The following is a 13,922-nucleotide window of genomic DNA, read 5'->3' as shown; positions in this document are numbered from 1 at the left end:
GCATGTTAGGAGGAGGTGCTGGTGTCCTCCGCTCACATTTTTTTTGAAAAGCCACAAGCTTCATGTTAACCATTTTTCTGGTTTCTACCCCTTTAAGAGATATTGTTTGCTATTGTCTTTTCTTTTTTTTTTTTTTTTTTTAAATGGGGGCGGTGACAACAACCGGCCTGTTGGTTGACTTACCCATGAACAACAGGATCACGCATGGAAAACACCCCCGTGGTTCAGGGAGATCACTGGCTCCGTGCATCTGGCTAAAACCTTACCATTAAATGTGCTAAACAACAGCAGGTAGCTAGGAAGTGGTTAGCATAGTTTAGCTTAACTTAGCTTAAAGACTGGAAGCAGGGAAAACATTTTAGACGAGCTCCATCTGAAGTTCATAAAATATGCCCTGCCAACATGTTTATAGCTCACTAATTAACTAGTGCACATATGGAAATGTAAAAACAGCTATTTGTGAGTATTTTTTCTTAGCAAACAACACTGAGGAGCCTCCTGGGGTCTTCTTGTTTGCAGAATGAGGTTAGCAGGGACTAGCATAATTTCTACATTACATAAACTGTAATTTCAAGAAATCAAATTGGAATACGGGGCCACATCAGTGTCCTTCCTGTAATACCAAATCGGAGCTACATGAAATGGCGTGAGCGAAGATATCTCACTCTTCATGAGCAGAATTGTCAATAAACCGTTGGCAATATGACAGCAAAAATACCATCGCTGATAGTTACATCTAAAGGGAATCCAATGGTAACACCAATACAATCAATTCAATTTAATTAAAAATGTACTAGTTCGTACCTTTTTACCTCATTAAGTTGCTCCAAGTATGGAACTTGGCAAATTTAGAGGATTTCAATGTTGTGAAGGATAGCCCTCCAAAGTCAGAATAACAGGGGGGATAACTTGTTCTTGTTCTGAGTGGATGAATGAACTGTTGTTGTCAAGAAACAATTCTAAGATTTAACTTCCTGTAAAACCAAAACTTGCTATTTTTAATTTTTGGTTTATTTCTGTTTTTCACGTTTTGAAACATATCCACATCTCCTTCAGTTGTGGGCGAACTTAAATGGGAAGGTGAAGTTGTTTAGCTTCGGAGTTGAGACTAGCCGTTTCCCTCAGCTTCCAGTCAAGAGCTAAACTAAGCTAATCATTTACCAAACCTCGCTCCAAACACAGACATGGGAATATCACTTTTTCTAATTTAATCCTCAGAAAGAAATGTTTAAACTAAGCTAATTTCAAATCATGTTTCATAGGAGTGACCACTTTGTCATACAATTTTAGTTTTTTAAGATAGCATAACATTTAGCTTCAGAGCTACATATTATGCTAATGTCTGCTAGTAGTAGCATGCAACACCAGAGCCAATGATCAACCCGTTACAGGTGGCTGTTCCCCCGAGTTCTCATCACTTTATAGGTAATTTAACCAATTCGCACACAAGGTTCCGAACAATTAACAATTGGCCGTGCCAGTGAAACCACTATACACCCTTTTTTAGTGTCCTTGTTGGTCAGTGCAGTGGGTCACTACACACTCATCTTGAGGTCCTGATGTAGTGTGGTGGCATGTGTAGTAGCTAGTGTTGTGAAATGTGTAGTGATGAGGAGGCAGGGAGGGGGGGCATAGTGTTGAAAATGTCATTAGTATTCATAACAACATTTCTTTCCGTCAGTTACTCCTCAAAGCATGTGCCGTTAATTTTGGTTAGTGAGAAATAATTGGAGGTAAACTAGCTTTTACACTGTTTCACATACTGTATGCCACATCTGCCAGACAAATCCAGCTCTCCTCCCGTCGTCGCAACTTCTCGACACACTTCCATCATCTCTCCGATTCTCTCCCTCTATCCCTTTCTCTTTCTATCCACTTGCGCCATCCACTCTCTCTCTCCCTCAGTGCTTGAGGGAGAAGTCCCCTGTGTTGAGACGGGGCCGAGGCAGGGCCCCAAACATTTCTGTCCCATCGGTGGCTCCGGGGGCCAGGAGGGCCTTCATGCTAGCGGCGATGTGCTCCAAGTCGGCACAGCCCACCTGAAAGACAAAAAAATGTAGGGCTGAATGTTTTTGACAAGCTTTTATGGGGGGGGGGGGGATTAAAAGAAGAACAACTGGAGCAAAATGGAAATGTATTCAGTAAAGTTTCTTCAGTTTCCATGCTGACTTCCAGTGGGATTTTTTTTTTCAGAAAATGGTGACTGACCCTCTGAAATGTGCCCAGCACGACCTTGCATAAATGTCACACGTACTTTTGCGGTCACATGAACTGAGCCGTCGTGGCCGTAAGTTGATGCATCAGAATACTGAGAACACAATAGCCTTCTTTGTCTGCATCTTTAGACAGCACGGAATATGTCTGGATCAAGTGACACCAAAAAAAAACATAAAAACAACATCCAGCATCAGTTTTAATTAATCATCTCTTTTTTTTTAATTTTCATCTTTGAATTTAAACCACGTTGGTTAAACATTTGGAAGTTAACTTAAATTAACAAGTGTGTTTGATTAAATGATAAGTGCTTAGTGCTATTTTGTATCACAAGAATGAACTACTGAATGAATAGACTAGAATAGGCTTACAGCAGAGTTGGCTTGTATTTCTAACTTACTGGGCTTACTAACTGTTTGCAGCTTTTATCTATTAAAAGGTGACTATACATACTTTTCCAATTTTTAGGAAAGTCTCCTCACGATATCAGAAACATTGTGCCATTGCTGGTGTGGCAAATTATCGCTGCATTTGTTATAAACTCATATTTAAATCCATTGGGCTGCTATTCTTTTATGTAAACAGATATGTGCTCACCCGTTCTCCACTGCTGTTGTCTCCTTGAGCGGATCTGTTTCCTTTACAGCCCCACACAGGCACAGACACAGGCAGCGAGCGGGCCAGAGCCATTGGGTGAGCGTGACGGGACGCAGAGTGACCCATCGCCATGCCACGAGACGGCGGAGGAGCATCCTCGCTCAGAGAGCCTAGGACAGGTAGAGGATGTATGAGCGTAATGTCCCTAGTGTGACTACAGACAGTCAGCAATCCCAAATCTTACCATCAGTGCTCTCCTCCTCCCCGTCGGACTCGAAGAACGGCTCACAGTCCCGGGACAGAGAGTCCTCATCCATGGAGAAGACACCTGAAGCAAGAGGACCAGGAAAGGTCAGACTATATGCACATAAATCTATTTAAAAACACAGCTGAACTGCGTTGCTCCTCACCAGCACTTTCGTTCCCATATGGTCTCCTCTCATCCATGTCTTCCTCCTCTTCCTCGTCCTCACATTCCTCTTCCAAATCCTCAATCGCAGACCTCTGTCTCTCCCGCTCGGCCTCCAGCGCATTCTTCTCCCGTTCCCTCTCTCCGTTGCCGTTCTGCCCGTCCCCTTGCCCGGTCACAGCTCCTGAGCTGTAGATGGACGGGTAGCTTTGGGAATACAGCCTGCCGTTGGGGCTGACCCCACCTACGCCGCCGTCTCCTGTAAAGCCCTGGTACAACGACAATGACAACAACAAATTTGTTTTATTATGGACGAGAACATTTTGAATGCCTGTTACAGGATGGAGCACATGCAGGCCACTAACCCCCCTGTGTCCCGGGTCCGAGGTCAGGTCAACCACCAGCTTTGTTCCTCCCTCCCCCCCTGAGTGGCGTGTGTGCTTTTGGGCTGTTAGCATGGTGGTGGAGTGCAGCACGCCGATGTCCTCCATGTAGCGGCGCGCCGACTCGGCCAGGAACCCCTGACCCCATACATTATAGGAGAAATCACACTCCTTAGGAAAGGCACTGCTGCTCTCCCGTTTCCTCCTCCCATCTCCGTCTCCAGCTGACAGCCGGAACTTCTTACAGGCTGTAAGTATGGCCAGGTCACAGCCAGACTTTTGGCAGTACGTTTCCGCAGCAGAAAGCAGCGCCAGCCAGCTCTCTTTGTGGTTGTCTGGGATCTCGGGCTCGGATGTCTGCTTGATGGAGGCCATAATGGTGCTGAGGACTGTTTGCAGCTTTCTTAAGCGAACTGACTTGATGAAATAATGCTGATGATTGATGGGAAGGGAGTGGGGTGGGGCACCAAACTTAATACAGTATCGACAGGTAACTTTGGTAGCTGAGGTTCATCTGACTTTGCTCAAAATGTTCTCTTCACTTGTGTTCCTTCTGTCCTGCTGGTGTACGGTTGGTTTTTGCACTGGTGAGGATGCGGAGGGGGAGAATAATGATCTGTCGGGCAGAGAGGCACTGGGTGACTTTAAGATATGATATATAGGGTGGTGACCTTACACACTGGAGAGCCAGGGGAGAGAAGAGATGTTGTCAAGTTGCTGGTGATACCTGGAAAAACACACACAAACACACACACACACAAAATCAAGGTTAGCATTTAAAATGACAAGGCATGTCAGATGTCCCAAGATGTGTGATCACTCTTGTGTGGGAGTTTATGAATTGAGAGCGATCACACATTTAAACACGTGCAGGTGGGACTCAAAAACAACTTAATCTGTCCAGTGATTGTCGCAGACGTCTGCAAGCTGACTGACAACAAGCCCATGCTAGTTAGTGTAGCTACTGTAGCTACTGTAACGTTAGCTGTAGCTTTTTCTAATCACCCTCCTCTCCATTGACCCGCATTTGCAGTCGCGTCTGTCTCGGTTAAACTGCACGCTACGGGCTTTTTTTCTGCACGGCGGCTGTCCCCGCTGCAGCTGCTGTTGTTGATCTTGTTGTTTATTCAGTGTTGTGTGCAGCCTCCTCATGATGGACCCACACTTCACCTCCATTTTTCAGCCTTTAGCAGGCGCCGCGACGCGCCTGTGAAAATGACAGAAATGGAGGAAGACATTCACCCACCTGTTCAGTTTCTTTCTTCCACGTTTCAAGATGTTTGTCAACCGTGTGCTTTGCTTCTTTTTGTCACTCGTTTTCAGCCTTCTCCTGCGGGTTCTCTCCCCTTGCTAGGCTCTACACCAGCACCAAGCCAGCAAGGATTATTAATGGCTTTCCCGGTGGTGATTTCCAAAATAAAAGCCTGTCCCAAAAAAAATACGTTTATATAGCTAGGTGCAAAGCGACAAACTCTTCTCCAAATGAGGTGTGTGTGTGGTAGTTTATAGTGAATTATGTATATATTTTTTAATATATTCATTTAAATATCGTATCTCTTTGGTTTAAATGCAGCAGATTCCTTTCTATAATAATACGTTATAATGATAATAATTAATTTCGTTATTTGTATAGCACTTGTCAAAGCCGGCGTTACAGGGTGCTTCACAATAAACATATAAAATACAATAATAAAATACAAAGTGACACATTAATTGATGTATTATGTGACTAAACTCTTTTAATTTGAAGGCTAACGATGTCGGCTCCCATCCGGTTGTCGTTTGCTTTAGTTCTTGCTGGCTTGACGTCGCTCTGACGTCAGCTGTTTACTGACTTCCAACTGAACGCACGTTGTGCACGTGACCGAGCTCTGTGGGCGGGCTCGTACTCGCCTTGTTCTCGTGCACGTGTACGGCCCACATTGTGCTCATGGAGCCCACCCACAGGCTGCCTACAAGGGGCACGATCACTGTGTTTTTCAAAAGAAAGGGGGGGAAAACACAAGTCACTGCAAGTAGTGAGAAATGTAAAAGCATAAATGACAGTAGCCATGTTAGTAAGGATGAAATAAGCATCTCTATAATTATATAGGCCTGTGCTTCAAACAATAGATAAAGAAAATAAACACTCCTGTATAAACCATGCAAAATAGATGTCACAGGCACCTGTTATCACATTGTGCTGTGCATGAACCTCATTCTGTTTTAGATATTCCTGATAGTAAATCTTCCAGTAGACAAAGGTTTTCCAAGTCGTCCAACTAGTTTTGCAATAAGGAAAAATCCAAAGAACATTCGCACAATAAGTTCAAGAAGGTTGTTCTACATCAAGACTATTATGTAGTCTTACTGATAATACAAATGTACCTGTTAATGATCTTATGATGTTTAAATTTACCCCAGATATATCTAATACACCATCCTGCAGTTATTATTAAGTCTTTATGTGCATATTTCTCAGTGTTACAGAGTAGATTCTGATTCTGATATGTTTGAAGTTTAATCAGTCATACAGTATCAATAACCCTCCAACACCAAAACATCCACTTCTTCTGTTACAGTTTATGTTTTTGCAGTTGAAATTGAACTCTTTACTTTTCTATGCACTATCATTGTTAACCCTGCACATATAATGACATGTGGACAAATACAGACATGATTATACCGTATATAATATGAATGATCACTTCATGAGTAACAAACAAACGCATTACAATGAACAATCCTGCATAAATGCAACTTTTCTGTGGCACACACAGAAGAAACTCTTTGTTTGTCCTGGCCTGTGTTGAAAATCATGAGTGTTCACTGCCCTCTAGTGGCCACAGTGGACTGGAACCATACATGCAGTCATGATTTTTGGCCACATGGGGACACCAGAGATTTGTAAACGCAACGTGTATCATTAAGTTGATCTGTTGAAGTTGCCAGCGTAGTTAATTTGGAATCTCTGACAAACTAACCAATATAAATACATATTCATAATCCTTCCAGGTGGAGACTAAATTCTGTATTTGGCATCCTGACATTTATCATATTGATATGGATTCTTTTGAGAAAGTATGTACAGTATCTATTTATTTATTTTAACAATGGCATATTTAGTTAAGGTAATTACACCAAGAACACAGAGAGAATTTGGGTTGCAATTACTGTGAAGTGAACAGGATTGAGATGGTGCACATTTACAAAAGAATTACAAAACCAGAGGACATCATACATTTATACAAATACATTAAAGGTGGCGCAGAAACATTTCATGTAATGCTTGGTTTTATTTTCAAATATTATAAATAAGGGTTTGCAGATATCATCGGATTTGTAGATGTGAATTTTTATGATAACATTCTTTGGTTTTGCTGCTATTACATATCTGAACCAAACTGAACATTGTCTGACACTGTCCAGTGAAACTGAAGTCAGTATTATTGATAATAAATCTACCTCAGTCCTTCTCAAGCTTTTTATTATAATGAACTGTGATCTGATTGGCTAGCGACTGTTGTGACGTCCGTCGTGGGCGGGGCTTTCTGTACGCAGGAAGTATGACGTAACATTTGTTATGGAAAAGCGAAGTCGAGACAGAGGCGACGGAAATATGGAGCAACCCGCTGAGGATTACAAGGTATTTCGAAGTTTCAACACTATTTTACTGTCTGTATCTGTATTTGTGGATGTAAACAACTTCGCTCCTGGTCGACTGTGACATGTTTGAGGGAGCTAGTCGATGTTGTTGCCAGTGTTAGCTGTTGTTATCACTTCAAGCTAGCTGCTCACTTCGGTGATATGACTGTCAGCTAATGTAACTTCACGTTGGTTATCTGACTGGATGTAAGATGTCGGACTCAGTTGTGTAGCTAGTCGAGATATGTACCTATAACAGAACAGATATTAAGATTTGAATGGTTTCGTCTTAGTGAGAAGAAGAAGTCTCCCCAAGTTTTCCTCTGTGGTTTGCTCGCTTTCACCCACTGACCTGACCGAGCTACGCTGTCATCATGTGACATCGTTAGTCAGCTCATTGTTATGTGATTACCTGCCAACACAAGGTCAGCTGTCAGATGTGACATTTTAGACATGATGGCAATGGTTTGTCATCAGTTATGTTACAGTCAAATGACGTTCACGTGACTTGATTTAGTACCATAGATAGTTATCAGCATTGTAACACAAGCTAGAATCAATGTGGTCAGTCCAATAAACAGAAAAAGTAGAAACACAAAAAAGACATACAATCAATACATGATGACAAGGACATCTGTGGAATTAGGGAACAGATAAAAAGATTAAGAGGAGTAAAATGGCACTGAGTAAATAGAGAAAGTAATAAAGGATAGGATGGATTCAGTCAAACGACAGATTTATTGATTGTCAAATGAAAATAACCCCGGTTTCTGTCCATACAGTAACCATACATGTACCAAAGCATGTTCCCAAGAATGGAATCTGGCTCAGCCTGAAGTGAACCATCTCTTTGTTTCACCTCACATTTAAATTTGCATTGGTTTTCTTTCTACACAGCTGGTATTTGAGAAGGAGGGGGTGTACCTCCACACAAATGCAAAGAGGAGTAACCAGGACACAACCATCCCGGGGTTCATCCGGATTGTGGAGCGGGTAAGTGAATCTGTGTGAATCAAGGCAGTTAAGATTTAAAAAAGAAAAAAAAACATGTTATTGATGATATTATTAATCACATTTCTGTTTTAGGCTGGGGTGCCGGCCTTAGAGTGGAGCCCACTTGAAGATGAGGGTCGCAGTGCCCCTGCTGTGCTCTACACCAAAAAGGTGAGTAATCATCTGTTTGCTACTCATGAAAAGGAAAAACAATTTTAATATATCTGAAATATAATTCAACCCAATTCTTACTAATTAGGATGGTGAAGGAGGGGAGGAAGACACCCATTTCGACCCTGGTTATGAGCCAGACTGGGCAGTCATCAGCACAGTGAAGAAAGATCGCGAACATGTCCCAGTCAGAGAATCAGGTGCACTTTGCGCCTCTGTCACTTTGTGTAAGTGGTCACATCAAGAAGATATGAAGCTAAGTGTCATCTGTGTCTCCCGCAGGTCAGTGGTCGTTCTCTCTGCCTCTCTCAGAGCTCTACTCTCTCCGGAGGGCTCGCTTCTCCTTGGGCCGAAACTTTCTGGTGCTGACGAGTAGAGGAGGCCACCCGCTGCCTCCTCTGCACTTCCACCGAGGAGGGACCAGGGAGCTGTTCAGAGCCCTGCAGCGTTACATCATCCTGGACCAGTAAGCATCACCATCTTAACTATTGCAGCAGTTTCTGTCTTGTTGTTTCTGTACGAAGAGAGAGTTTCAGGCAGAGCTTGTCTGTCACGAGGGTTTAGGAAAACATCACATGGTCTCTGTTGTTTATTGTCAGGTCGCCGGTTGATGGGCGGCTCTTTCTCGCCTATCCTTGCGACTCAGGGGCGCTCTCTCAGTCCTTCGATAAGCTGCAGCTCCTTGATGACGGAGGCTCAGATCTTGTTATGGTAATTTGTTTTGATTTTTTTAAATCTTTTTTTTTTTTCTCTTCATCATGTGACATTAGAGCTCATATTGATCAGGAAATCTTTATTTTCAGCTTGTTGCTCAATACCATTTACTCACCGATCAAAGTCACAGTCCAGTCGCTCAATAATGAAGCACATACATGACTGAAGCTTTATCGATGTTGCAGTTCTTCCTTGAAATAGAAAACATCTTTATGGTTGAGTTTTCTTTTTGCCTGAACAGAGATTTATCAATGACCCATATGCCACCACATTTGGCGGATTCTCCAAAGTCACCAATTTCTTCAAAGCGGCACTTCGACCTCCAGATTCCCAAGTCTGCTCGCGTACGGCTCAGGATCCTAGTTTGCCGCCCCAGTCGGATGAAGAGCCCGGCTTTGAACTCATCACCTGTGTAAGAGAAGAAAAACAATTCAAGGCAAACGGTTGTGTCTAATACAGTGTTAGGAGAATCAGTTGTTAATGTTTGTGGCTCTCTCGCCATTAAGGGGGTGGAGCTCGGTCCCAGACCAGACGTAACCAGGGGACAACCTCTGGACAAATGGGAGGAGTTTCTGGATCCAGAGGGGCGAGTGAAGAACCCGGAGAAGGTCAAAGAGCTGGTGTTCAAAGGGGTAAGAAAGTAGATGCAGTGACAGAATGTCTAGATGTTCAGTTGTTTAACCTTCAACCAACTACATGTTCGTGTTTTCATATCCTTCTTGTCCATTACAGGGTGTCACACCGCCCCTCAGAAAGGAAGTGTGGAAGTTCTTGCTGGGCTTTTATCCATGGAACAGCACTGCCAAAGAAAGAGAGGACATCCTGCGGGTCAAAACGTTAGTGTTTTTATAACCCAGCATCCGCTTCTAGCTCTCTTGGATGGTGAAAGGAATATTTGGACATTTTGGGGAATATGTTTATTTGTTTCTTGCTCAAAGTTTGTTGCCACTCTTGTATCTGTGCAGTAAAAATGAAGCTACCACCATCAGCCAGTTAGCTTGGCTTCCATTAGTCTTGTTGCCACCACAACTGGAAGAGACACCTACAGACAAACTAGATAAAATGAGTTTATCAGCGAGCTTTTAGTGTTGTTAGGTGGATTTTCTTGCTTTTCCACAGAGCCAGGCCCCGTTTGCTATCTGTCTGAGATAACCAGCTCCAGGCTGTTGATTTATATTTACATCACGGACATGAGAGTGGTGCCTCTCATCTAATTCTCGGCAAGAAAGCAGATATCCCAAATGTCCTTTCTTTCTAGGGATTCAGCCCCATTAAAGCTTCTCTCTGTCTGCAGGGACGAGTACTTCAGGATGAAGGTGCAGTGGAAGTCGGTCAGTGAAGAGCAGGAGATGAGGAACTCCCTCCTCAGAGGATACAGAAGCCTGATAGGTCAGCACAGAAGAACTTTTCATCCTTTCAGTGAATTGTCTGTGCGAGCCGCCGTGGATGTTGAAGCTGAACTGTGTTTGTTTGTGTTGTGACAGAGAGAGATGTCAGCAGGACGGACAGACACAATACGTTCTTCTCTGGGAACGACAATCCGGGCCTGACTCTGCTTCATGATGTGCTGATGACATACTGCATGTACAACTTTGATCTTGGTGAGGATTTCTGAATTGTTGGGCCCCCCCAGAATTGTCAAGATAAAGATTTTCTGTGGACAAGTTACTTTTAGATCATGAAGAGATTTTAGGGGATCTGAGTTTACAGATATATCCATGTCACCCTGACACTGATGTCTCCATCCATCCAGGTTACGTCCAGGGGATGAGCGATCTCCTCTCCCCTCTCCTGTTTGTCACTCAGAACGAGGTGGAGTCCTTCTGGTGTCTGACAGGCTTCATGGAGCTGCTGGTTAGTAGAAATATCTCTCTCTTGGATTTCCGTCATAAACAAATTTAGTTTTGTCTGGTCTCATCAGTGGCATCTACAGCCGTGTCACTGTGGACGCGATCAACTGGTCAGCAGCAACACAGACAAAACAGAAAGTTTGACTCTATTGTTTAGTGTGGTCGGGTTGGAACTCCCTGAGTGTTGACCTTACGCTTCATCAGCAGTTCTGATTTGAGTGAAAGCAGACAGCAAATACTATCAAATCTGCAGAAGTTTGGTTGTTACATAATGTATGTAAACGACAGTGAATATATTTAATGTGTTCAGCTATGAGTCCATTTCCATGAAGAAATACGTGAACTTGAGGTTACCGAGTGATTTAATGAGTCTTTACTTTCTTCCTCCACAGCACCAGAATTTTGAGGAGTCTCAGGAGGCCATGAAGCATCAGCTCATTCAGCTCAGTATCCTGCTGAAGGCTCTGGACCCCGAGCTGTGTGACTTCTTTGGTTAGTCAGCTAATACTCAACTAGTGTGACTGGATTAGAATAGAATTAAACCTGAGGTGAAGCTGGTAGCAGAGGCTTTAAGTATAGAGGAACGAAAATCTATCAACACCATGTTGTAACGCATGAAAGCGTGAAAAGGAAGTGATTCACTGAAATTCATGAATTTCCGAAGAATAAGCTCTGTTTAATTTCGCAAGTACTGTCTTCAAAGACTTGAGACAAAACTTTCGATATTAGGAGCTCACCCTTCTCCTTTTTTCTTTTTTTTTTTCTTTTTTTGGTCCATCAGACTCTCAGGACAGCGGTTCTCTTTGCTTCTGTTTCCGCTGGCTGCTCATCTGGTTCAAGAGAGAGTTTTCCTTCGAGGACATCCTCATCTTGTGGGAGGTGAGTGCGCAACAGCTCCATGTTCAGTTTGTGTATTGAAACTGGTGATTTATAAAGCTAAAAGAGCTGAAATGCAGTGAATGAGATAAGGCTCGCTTCACTCCTTTTAAGTTACTAAGGTGATAAACTTCAGATTAGGTTTTGACGACTGCTGACTTGCTGGATGACATTGAAGCTTCACTGCATTATAGTGTATAGTGTGTCTGATTTAGCAAGACCAAGTTTACAACAAGTCTTGATTTGTAACATCCTTTTTTATTCCTCAGGTCCTCTGGACTCGTCTTCCATGTGACAACTTCCACCTGCTGATCGCCTGTTCCATCCTTCAGTCCCAGAGAGGAGAGTTGATTGGCTCCGACCACGACTTTAACACTATTCTGAAGGTGTGCACTACTTATAACTATATATGTATTTGTATATGAATATGAATATGCACATTTCCATCTGTTAACCTCTGCTGTGAATTCCCTTCAGCACATCAATGAGCTGACGATGAAGTTGGACCTGCAGAGTGTTCTGCGAGGAGCAGAGGCCATCTACCAACAGCTCATTCAGTGCAAGGTAAAGAGAGACAGACATTTCTTTTTATGTTTATGTCATATCCTTATTTGTAATGACAATCAATCAACATGTCTTTTGGCCATTTAGAAATCCTCCTCCTTACACTCCATTCATTTTAATTTCTGATATCTGCCAGCAGCCTTTCAGAGTTTGTTTACACCTGTGCCTCGCTAGTGTTTTAAAAAATGGATCATCTGTATTTTATGCACAAATTCTGGAAAAAATTAGCGACATTTAAAAGGGCATAACTTTGTAGGAGCATATCAAATGTGGCTGTAATTGAAACCAAACTGAAAAGACAGTTGGCACAAACATAGGTGAAAATCAGACTCCCAGGCGGAGGAAAGACTTTGTTTTTGTTGTGCATACTGCTTGAATTTGACACATCCTCTTCCTCTTCCCCTTCCAGGAGCTTCCCCTCAAGGTGCAGCAGGTCCTGGGTCTCTACATCCCATCCAGCTCTGAGGAGGACAGCCCAGACTCCCAGACCAGCGAGACACAGCGCCTCCTCGCCCAATCACAGGCAGAGGCTGCTTCATGTAGTTCAGCATCCGGTCCCACGTATCCCTGAATCCGACTGGACTGACAGCTAACCAACAATTGAATGGAAGATGTGTGTAAATGAAAAAAATACATGTACTGTAAAGGATCCAATGAGAAGGAATGAAGACAATTTGGTGAAGAGAGTTGTTACTCTTTGTCAGAGGCAGGGGGCGCCGTTGAAGCTTTTTTCTTTAAATGTACCCATGAATGTTACCATTCAAGAAGTGAAAATACTCTGTGCTCTTTTGTCTTTCTGTGTGTTGTCTCAGCTTGTCGCTTGTTTACACGTCTCTGCAGAAGAGTACTGCCATCTTTTTCTCCTCTCCCCCTCCTCCTTTTTGATGCTGCTCTTTTACCTTTTTCACAAATTATTTAATAATTGTACTCATCTGTGCTTGTTGCTCTCTGTGTTCTTTCAGCGAGTTTTTTTGAGTTCGGTTTAGATTTCCCCCCCCGGCCACTGATCGTGAAAAGGGAAAATGGTGAAGGATAAGCTCATTGGCAGCACCTTGTTAGTACTGTACGATGCCATTCCAGCCCTATGCAAACTTGTTGCATGCCTTATAGTTGTCATCAGTGGCGTGGTGTTATTTTAAGCCTTGTAATTATCTGTATCATGTCATAACGTTTTCATCCGCTGATTATTATCAAATAAAAGGCTGAATCTTAATGAAGCAGGTACCAGACTGACTCTTTCAACAGGTGATTTATTTATTGATTTATTCATTTAAGAGTACATGGATTAAACTACAGACGCTTGCCAGAGCATTTACACAAAATATTAGACTTACTTCTCTGTATAGCACATATACAGTGTCCAAAATTGCGATAAATTTGAATCAACACCTCTCTAAGTTTGGGAATTGTGCAGGTTCATCACATTTTATGCAATTTGCTCTTTCCACAGGCTGCTTCTTCACCTAAGCGCTTGTTTTTGACTTTACACACTTCATATGAATAAGTAAATGAAAACCTGTGAGTTTG

The 13,922-nt window shown here is 42.8% G+C and overlaps 2 protein-coding genes across 3 annotated transcripts; one reads left to right on the top strand and one right to left on the bottom strand.

Moving 5' to 3' along the window:
* Nucleotides 1-105: 105 nt before the first annotated feature.
* On the bottom strand, nucleotides 106-4,999 carry akt1s1 (AKT1 substrate 1 (proline-rich)). Of its 2 annotated transcripts, none has more exons than XM_037089231.1 (6): nucleotides 4,850-4,999; nucleotides 3,586-4,330; nucleotides 3,222-3,489; nucleotides 3,056-3,139; nucleotides 2,812-2,981; nucleotides 106-2,039 (listed from the first exon to the last, which is right to left on the bottom strand). In XM_037089231.1, exons 2-6 carry the CDS (start codon nucleotides 3,976-3,978, stop codon nucleotides 1,902-1,904), a joined length of 1,053 nt encoding a protein of 350 aa, XP_036945126.1. In that variant the 5' UTR covers nucleotides 3,979-4,330; nucleotides 4,850-4,999; the 3' UTR covers nucleotides 106-1,901. The 2 variants fall into 2 exon arrangements, with proteins under 2 accessions (XP_036945126.1, XP_036945127.1); XM_037089232.1 differs by having other exon boundaries at nucleotides 3,586-4,219; nucleotides 4,850-4,996.
* A 2,114-nt stretch (nucleotides 5,000-7,113) lies between these two features.
* tbc1d17 (TBC1 domain family, member 17) lies at nucleotides 7,114-13,612 on the top strand. Its single transcript, XM_037089932.1, has 17 exons — nucleotides 7,114-7,228; nucleotides 8,125-8,220; nucleotides 8,314-8,391; nucleotides 8,480-8,591; nucleotides 8,674-8,857; nucleotides 8,991-9,102; nucleotides 9,347-9,517; nucleotides 9,612-9,737; nucleotides 9,838-9,941; nucleotides 10,400-10,494; nucleotides 10,590-10,706; nucleotides 10,859-10,959; nucleotides 11,348-11,447; nucleotides 11,737-11,834; nucleotides 12,101-12,217; nucleotides 12,309-12,395; nucleotides 12,805-13,612. The coding sequence occupies exons 1-17, from the start codon at nucleotides 7,166-7,168 to the stop codon at nucleotides 12,964-12,966; spliced, it is 1,923 nt and encodes a 640-aa protein (XP_036945827.1). The 5' UTR covers nucleotides 7,114-7,165; the 3' UTR covers nucleotides 12,967-13,612.
* The last annotated feature ends 310 nt before the right edge of the window (nucleotides 13,613-13,922 follow it).

Source organism: Acanthopagrus latus, chromosome 23 (assembly GCF_904848185.1).
Source record: "Acanthopagrus latus isolate v.2019 chromosome 23, fAcaLat1.1, whole genome shotgun sequence".
In the NCBI taxonomy this organism is placed as follows: domain Eukaryota; kingdom Metazoa; phylum Chordata; class Actinopteri; order Spariformes; family Sparidae; genus Acanthopagrus; species Acanthopagrus latus.
This window is presented reverse-complemented; position numbering and strand designations above follow the sequence as displayed.